We start from the raw sequence: 8,955 nt of genomic DNA on the forward strand, positions 1-8,955 counted from the left end.
TTGGCTGAAAGTTTACTAAAATTTTTAATGTATTTATTGCTGGCTTTTAACTTTTGTAATTTGCTTTGAGCCTTGATGAAAAAGGCAAACTAGACATAACAATAAATATGAGACAATGTGATAGGCATTGTTGGCATACTGATGGCATCTCTGCCCAAACCTTTATAAACTACTGTATGTATCACTGTAAAAAGAAGGTTGGATGAATCCACCTGCAGGACTGCCTCCAAATCCCAAGGCTGATTATCAAGATTTGCTTTCCATACAAATACACTCATCTCACTAGTAAAAAAAAATTCATTTTGATTCCAACCTGTCCATCCAACTGAAACACAAATTCCCCCAGCTTCCACAAATGTACTACTAGCAAATATTTTGACATTTTAATAACAGATTGCCATGACAGTCACAGAAGAGTACTAATCATCCTCCCAGATGTGTAGGGTTGGAAGGAAAGCAAGTAAATGTCTTTCACTCCAGCCCTCTACAAGCAAGTCAGGAATCTTTACAATAAACCTAATTCATGTATCTCAGATATCTTGTATATAATCCATACTGCTTGTAACTTGCCCACATCTGTCCCTGATACAAAGCACATTGGCAAGTGCTCCAATCAGTCCAACTTTTCTACAACTTTCTACCTACTAGGACCCCTCCCAATCTCAGAATAGCAGCTTCGTTTTCTCAAAGTATTATGGCCACTGTTAACACATGTTCATTCTCCCTCTCTCATAGCAGGCAGGCAGAAAAAGAGAACTGAGCATATTACTAGTTGTTATAGGGTTAGATGCTACATATCTGTTCCACTAGTGTAGAACCTTTTACCAACATAAGCAGCCATGCTTCAGCATAAACTGTAAGTTTGGTCAAACAAAGCTCCTTGCCTTGGAGGAAACTTCTGCCACTAGAAGAAGAGAGTTGCAGAATCTAACCCACAGTCCTTTGGAAAAATACAACATACTGCTACGGCAGTGTCCAATCTCAGACTAGGATTTGCACAAATTTTGCATGAGTCTAAATATATGAATGCCTGATTTTAACATACAGCATTTAATGGAATGAAATAAATCTGAATGAGTCTTACCTGCTGTGACTAAGTATTTATCAGGAACTGTAATATCACAAACATAGGGTTGTCTGGTTGTGGTCGCCACTGTAACTTGAGGAGTGGTGACCAATGCAGAAGTTGAAGATAATAAAGTAGAACTTGGTGTACTGCTGGTAATTGTGGAAAGACCTTTTGTGCTACTAGGGGTCATGGCAGTAAAGGTTGTCATGCTGGTAAACTCATTCACACTAGTTCTTGTTGGAATTACTGACTCAGTTGTCATAATCACAGACGAAGGCATCTCTATAGGCACAGATGACGACACAGTGCCCACAGATTCAGTGGGGGAAGGTGTAATCCTGCTTACATCTGTGGCCAATGGTGGCATATTTGGACTTATAGTAAAAATTGTTGTGGTAGCAGCTGCCTCAGGGGTAGAAGAAACCAAACTGTTAGCAGTAGCACCAGCATTCTCAATTATAACAGTAGAGAAAAGGAGTGAAGATGTCAATACAGGAGTTCTCTGTAAAGAGGTGAACCATGAGGTCACATGTGTTTCATTCTCCATGATATTGCTGGTGAAAACAGGCTCTGAGACAGAAGTGGACAGCACCAGTGTAGGAATGATTGCATCAATGGCTAAAGATGATAACTCAAACTGAGAGGTAGCTTCTGAGGTAAAATAATTTTCAGATTCCATCAGTAAGGTTGATGTTGGTTCCAATAACACAGAGGAGTTCATATAGAAACTTGATGGCACTGTTGTAGGACTCTGTGTGACTGGAATAAAAGATGACTTTGAATTTAAAAAGGATGTCTGCCATGAAGGAGGTTGGTAAGCCTCTGTGCTTGTGATGTTAACACTGGGGAGCTCAGCTGATTCCCAGCTAGAAGAACTATCAAAAAGCACAGATGATGGAAGGAATGTGGGTGAAAGCTGAGGTAAAAATGTTGATAAATCACTTGGCATTATCAAGAAAGATGTGGCTGTAGAAGATGACAAATGTGACAAGCTATTAGGCTCAGAAGGAAAAGGCAATGATGAAAAGCTGGGCAAAATATCCAATGTATTGACAGGAGATTCTTCTGTTGGGAAATCAATAAGTGTTTTATCAAAGAAAAGTGAGGATTCTGATGGCATAAATTCAGGTGTTTCCAGTAGGCTTGAATTCTTGATTGTCATGGATGGAGTACCCACATTTTCAATGAAGGTAGACTCAGGGGTAACTGTAGTAAAGTAAAAGGGTAGTTCTTCAGTAATACCAGGTGTTAACATAATCGTTTCAGTCAGCGGGTAGGATAAAGTGACAGAAGTACTTTCTAATGGTATAACCTCAGAAGACTGACCATAGGAAGCAGGAAATGATGTAAATATGTTTTTAAGGCTAATGTCCACAACTGTTGATGCAGAGACTTCTGTAAACCTTGAAGAGAATGAAACTACAGGCCTTGAGGGAAAGCTAGTATCAAAGACTTCAGGTGGAGGCTCCTGCAACTCATACAGATCACTGACTGCTGATGTAAGTGATGTAACTCCTTTTACTTCAGAGGAGGAGAATGACAGTGTCTCAACATAGTCGCCCGAACCCACATCACTCTCTGATGGCCCCACTGAAAAAACTGGCTCTGAAGAAACTGAAATGAAGTCACAGTATGAACATGAAGTATATGGTCTAGTGAAAGGCACTGAGCTTGTGAAGACACTAAAAAACTCAACTTGAGTTTGTCTTTCTGAACGGTCAGGCAAAACGTTTTCTCTACTGCTAGAAGATATATGGGAAAGCTCATGTGTAAACGATTTCTCATTAAAAAGACTATCTGCCAAAACGGTATCTGAGGGGGTGGGTCGAAAAACAAATGGAAGGTGAGCTGAAGATGCTACAGTCTCCATGTCACTTGTCCAAACAGGAATTTCCCTTGAAAAGTTCAGAGCAGGCAAGCTACTTTGACTAAGTGCTTCTGTTATGCTGCTGCTCATACTATAGTAGGCTTCAGTGTATATATCGGTACTTCTTGTCCAATTGTCTGGCATACTTTGGGTATGCTCAGGTAGCTGTCTCATAAACTGGGGCGACCCTACTGCAGTAGTATCAAAAAACAAATGTGTTGCAGAACTGGTGTAAAAGAGCAAGCTGTCCACTCCTTCTCTGGCGGTTCCATCTATCACCTTAGTTGCAACGGAACTTAAGGAAATAATATCTATGTTAGTCATGGGCATGAGCAAGTCTCTGCTTGGAGTAAGAGTTACGCCTGATGTATCAAAAAGGTTTGAATGTGGAGGAGAAACATGGGGGACAGAGGCAGTCCTTTGCAAAGTTGATTGCAGCGTTTCCGTGTAGTCAGGCTGCAAGGAGAGGACGGGTAATGAAGGCGCTACCAACAAAGCTTGCAAATTTTCTTTTGTTGGCTTCGCTGGATAGGACCCTGAATGATAGTCCTCTGTAAAAGACTTTAATGAAGGAGTCCACTGTGCATTTGGAAATGAGCTAATAAATCTATCATCACTCAAGACTGCCTCATTGCTTGTCAGTGAAATATCTAACACTGGTATAGTCTGTCCAGCTGAGATTCTTCTTGTTCCTTCAGAGTCCAATGAAATCACCCCAGAAGGAGAGGTTACAGGTGATGACAGCCCCTCAGGAAACACACTATTTGCCTTGGGATCCATTGTGCTTGTTGTTAAGGCTGTGTGTATGACACTGCCCACAGTGCTTTGACTCAGCAAAAGTGAGGAAATGTTCTGCTGCTCCAAATGTAATTCATCTAAAAAAAAGAAAAGAAAAGAAGGTAATTATGGTGTGTAAAAAGTGAGTAACAACAGCACTGAAATCTTAATATTCTATTATCATCTACAGGTCCAATGTCTAGTAGGCTGAATTGGCAAAACCACAAATTAATAAGAGTAAGACTGGAAATGAATGTCTAAAATTCATGATTTTGCAGGATTTCTATCTTTAAGGAACCATTCCAACATGACCTGTGCCACATAATTCCTGTGTGCTGCATGTTTCATAGTTATGATCGTGCCTGATTTATACATTCAGCAGAACATGGCCAATGCATGTACTGAACCACTAGGGACTGCAGGTAGGAACTGGGAATAAACTCACAGAACACTTAAAATATGTAGTATGGCAGAGAGAAGTCTAGGCTAGAACTTGCTCTCTTTGTGTGAGGTTTCTATTTTTTAAAATGCATGGAGAGCATTAAAAATGTGATTTCTCAGACTATTTTACCATATCAGAATTATACAGCCTCTTTCTTCCGCATGTGCAGACCTAGAATTGGCTACATCTGGTGGGCATCTTGCAACATACCCAGTGCCCTGTAGAAGAAAATCAATCTTTCATGGAAGCTTGACTGCCATAACTTGTTTTCTTCATTGAGACAATGCTGAAAATCTTCCAAGGCTCCCTAAAATTCACCTAAACCACGGCTCTAAAAATGATTACATGGCTTCACATGACCCATTGCCGTGAATAACCCTTGAACATCGTCCCAGTTTTGATAGCACTACATTCTCCTTGTTTATAGATTTTGCCCTTCTTAAAAGTCAGACTGTTCTCCCAGTCTCTCTTACATCACATAAAAATACACACAAAACAATTACAGTAAAGCATTCCACGAAGCAAAGGTTTTTAAATTGTGTCTCAAGGAAACTGGGGCTTTCTCAGTCAGGAGATAAGTACCGGTAGTAGTAGACAAGTTTCCTTGAAAGACACCTTATCTCAATTCCCACTATTGCTAATCTTTCCCTGCATTGTGCATCCACATGAGAATGTAAGGTTTGTTCAAGGGCACACACTCTGTTCCATTCATATGACAAAGGTGCCCAGTGGGTAGCAGGAGCCCTGCAAGAACACAAGTGCCCTACAACAGTCATAGAAATTTCTGCAGTTTCCCATGGATACCTCAACAGACATGTCAACATGAAAATGATTTCCTGAATAAATAATGACTGTAAACAGTTGGCCTAGAGACACAATAAGAATAAGTAAAGCTGTACTCTACAGGACAACTTAATTTGAATTTTCCCTAAGTTAAGATGGCTACTAGGAACAAAAAAATTAAAAATTCATCCTTTAAAAAAAAGAAGACTGCTGCATCCAGTTTGAATAATAATTTTAAAAAATCAAATTCCTTACAGCTTGAGGCTGTTCACAAAACAAGCCTGGGAATATGCTTGGCACTTTTTTTTTTTTTTTGCATTTGAGATCCCCTTAACAGATTTTAACCACAATCCAGATGCAAAAACAAGTCAACAATAATTACTCAAAACCCAAAGTACTGTAGAGGCTACAGGACAGAAGTGCAGAAACACTTCATGTTAATGCAAAAGATTGCCACAGAACATAGAAAACTTAATGAAAAGGCAATCCATAAAGCCAGCAAAATAAAAAGACATCTATGCAATACAGTCTAAACTGCTGAAAACAACTGCATATCATACTTCAAAGCCTAGTTTTTGCTGGGAGCATTTGTGATTTTTGGCATTAGCTGTATGTGATGTCATCATGCAAGAAGCCATATGTTACAGTAGGAAAAAGCTCAACTTCAACTGGGATCAAAAATGTGAGTTCTAAAAATATCCCAAAGATATCAAAAAGATCATTTTGGTAAGTAAGCTACTTTTTAAAATATCAGTGAGGAAAAAGCACAACTTCAACTGGGATAAAAAATGTGAGATCTAAAAATATCCCAAAGATATCCCCAAAGATCATTTCGGTAAGTAAGCTACTTTTTAAAATATCAGTGCACCCTTTCCTTACTACATTAATTAATTAATTAATTTCCTTACTACATTAAGTGAAATGTCCCAATCAATAAGTTGCCTGCTGTTAGTCGAAGTGCTCAAAAATATATGCAACATAGGGTTGCCTGCACGGCCTCAACAATTGTTGGGAGATTTTAAGGGCAGTTCCTAAGGAGGATGTCACTTCCGAGTGATGATCTAGGAATTTTCCCTGATCTCTTTGTAAAAGACCATAAAGATGTGGGGGAGTTCCTAGAGTGTCACTATAAAAGTAAATTTCCGGCCATTTTTTTTCCAGTTCCTCAATTTTTCAAAGGTGGGAGATTGGGGCAAAGAGTGGGGCAAATGGCAAGCCTAAAGCAACAATTTCCCCAAGGGACTGCACTTTCCTTTCTGTATTGTTCAATGGCTGACAATTATTCTTACAGGGAAAATAAAACAATGAATCCAAGAGACAAGGCTAAGTGGAGACAAAACTCCTGCTCCTTCCTGTACAAGCCCATCCCGGGATTTTTTCTTGATTGTTCTTGATATCAGTTGTAATTCTGGGACAACTGGAAAGGGTTGGCAATGCTATCTGGATACTGAAGAGATTTGTAATGCTTTTCTACAGCTTTTCTTTTACACCATAATTATATAATCTAAATATAACAGTTTTAAATGTCAAAAGGACTTACGTTATTGCTCCCACTCAAACGTTTAAAGTACTATAATTCACCACAAACCTCGATGTGATTATACCATTGAGGGTCTCATACACTCACACTTGCAAATATATACATTTATCACATATATAGGTCGGGGGGGCATGGTGTGGCAGTAAACAAAATGGCTGCTTGATCTTTGAGCTCCTTATCTCCCTTGTCTCTAATACGCTTTAAATCGCACTGCACCAATCGAGAAATGACTCCAACATATGGGGAAAGATGGCCATAAAGCCCAGAAACAAAAAAAGAACTCTTGGAAGTTGGTAACAGAATATTTTCAGCCTGGTAAGATGCAAATGTGCCAGCCTTCACCAGAACACATAGCGAGATTGGGAAAAATTACGCAACACCAGAACTGGGGATGAAAAATATAATAACTGAAATGAATAATATGGAAACCCGTTTAAAAGATACGATGAAACAAATATTTGATCCCATTCAAATTCAACTGAGCAAGATAGAACAAGCCCTACAAGATGTCGTTCAAAAAGCTGAACAGGCTCTGACAACTAGCTATCAAATGGAAGAAGCAGTCAAAAATCTACAATGTGAGGAAGATGCAGTTTGGAAAAGGATCCTAGCATTAGAAATGAAGACATATGTAGGTCCATGCACATGTACAGGGCATTTTTTTCTTTTTCTTTTTTGAAAAAGAGGTGCAGGAACTCTCAAGAGGGAAATGAAGTTTTCAGTCTGTATACTGAAAACTCATGAACTTTAAAAATATTTTTTAAAGAATTTTGTCGAAGAGGTAGGTTCTGGAACTCTGTTCTGGCGCATTCCCCCAGAAAAAATGCCCTGCACGTACGTACGTACCTACACACACAGAGAGAGAGAGAGAGAGAGGGAGGGAACGAACACTGGCTAAAAGTACTTCTGCAATATCACCTTCTATTTCCCCTTTCATATCAATGTTGTACAATTGTACCAGTCAAAGATTAGTTTAATTCTCAATCCCAAAAGTCAAGGTAAGGTTTCCAATGTTTTTAAGATATGGTTTGCTATGCAATAACAGCAACTAGACCATTGGCACTGACTCTGAGGATTATTATTGTTACCTTACTGCTTTTGTTTATGTAACCCATAATTTCAATGCTAAACCCTTTAAATACATCAGCCATTATTTCTTCTCTTAGTGATGTGCTTATGTGCGATACTAATACAATCAACCCTAAAATACGTCTGGTAACCATGGATGGAGGTTCTACTGTTAGGGCTGCCAAGTCCCCCCGGGGGGCGGATTTCCCCCCGCTTTGGAGGCCCGATTTCTGCCGCAGCGGAATCGGGCCCCGGGGGAACCCCCACCCCGGCGTGCACGTCAGCTGAATGTGACGTACGGACGCCGGGCACACTGGGGGCGGGGCCACAGCCATCTGAGGGGAAAACTCTATGTCTCTAAAGAACTGAAGTCTCCCTTTATACTTTATGGGGTTTTTTTCTGATGACAGCACCCGCTTTTTGTCCTTGTCCTCAACTAAATAGCGTTCCAGGCCTGCCCCAAAGAGATTAACGCCTTTAAACGGAACCGCTGCCACCTTGGACCTCACAGCTGGATCAGCATCCCAGTGTCGTAGCCAGGTGTTCCTCCTAGGTGTTACACTATAGGCCATGGCCCATGCTGATAGCTGCATCGCGTCCAAGGACATGTCTGCTGCAAATGCTATGGCCAGTGCAATCTTTTTCAGTTCATCTTTCAAGCTCTTAGGTATATCACTGTCAGCAGAAGTTAATTCTGATGCTCAAGTGTAAGCCGCTCTGGCAAACAGTGATCCCGTAGCTGACGCCCTCAGAGAAATAGCCAAGGTCTCAAAATCCCTACGTAGGGCCTTTTCTACCTTTTTATCACAGCTGTCCCTTGGTAGGCCATCAGCATCCATAGGTAAGAAGGATGTGGATGCTAGTGAGTTGATCGGATCAACCACCGTGGGAAGCTTAATCCTTTTTGTTGCCTCTGGAATAAGAGTATACAGTTTGTTAAAGAGTGGGTTCCCAGACTTGGGATTGGCTGGATGTTTCCATTCTGCCATAATTATATTGTAAAAAGCTGCAGGGATAGGAACTCCTGTTGTTTTTGTAGATGTTTTGGGTATGGCCTTGGCAGCTTCCACAGGCAAGCCCGGGTCCTCCTTGTCCTCCTGTGTTTTAGGGGTATATGTTAGTTCTAGGGACCTAATAACCTTGGACAAAACTTTATTATACAGGTCCTGTGGGAAACATCTTGATTGTATGATTGGCATCACTTCCTCTTTGTCTTCTGATAGTTTTCCTTCTTCCTTTTCTGGGGCAGACAATACAAAGTCGTCGTCATCCTCATCATCATCCAAGTCACTAACTAAGGGAGTGAAACCTTTCATCTGGACCTGGACCCTGGTTTTCTTTGTAGGGGGAGGGGTACCTTCTATACTAGGACTCCTATCCCTTTTAGAGTTAGTGCCAGAATTTTGACC

General features: G+C 40.5%; 1 protein-coding gene across 1 annotated transcript in view; it reads right to left on the reverse strand.

The window, feature by feature from the left end:
• KIAA1549 (KIAA1549 ortholog) overlaps positions 1-8,139 on the reverse strand; it is a 98,081-nt gene extending 89,942 nt beyond the window's left edge. Inside the window, 3 exon segments of the mRNA XM_015422084.1 lie at positions 1,085-3,811; positions 4,366-4,373; positions 7,931-8,139. Of these exon segments, the coding sequence (XP_015277570.1) occupies positions 1,085-3,811; positions 4,366-4,373; positions 7,931-8,139 (2,944 nt within the window).
• Positions 8,140-8,955: the final 816 nt, after the last annotated feature.

The sequence above is a fragment of the Gekko japonicus genome, unplaced genomic scaffold, assembly GCF_001447785.1.
Source record: "Gekko japonicus isolate JY-2015 unplaced genomic scaffold, Gekko_japonicus_V1.1 scaffold280, whole genome shotgun sequence".
In the NCBI taxonomy this organism is placed as follows: domain Eukaryota; kingdom Metazoa; phylum Chordata; class Lepidosauria; order Squamata; family Gekkonidae; genus Gekko; species Gekko japonicus.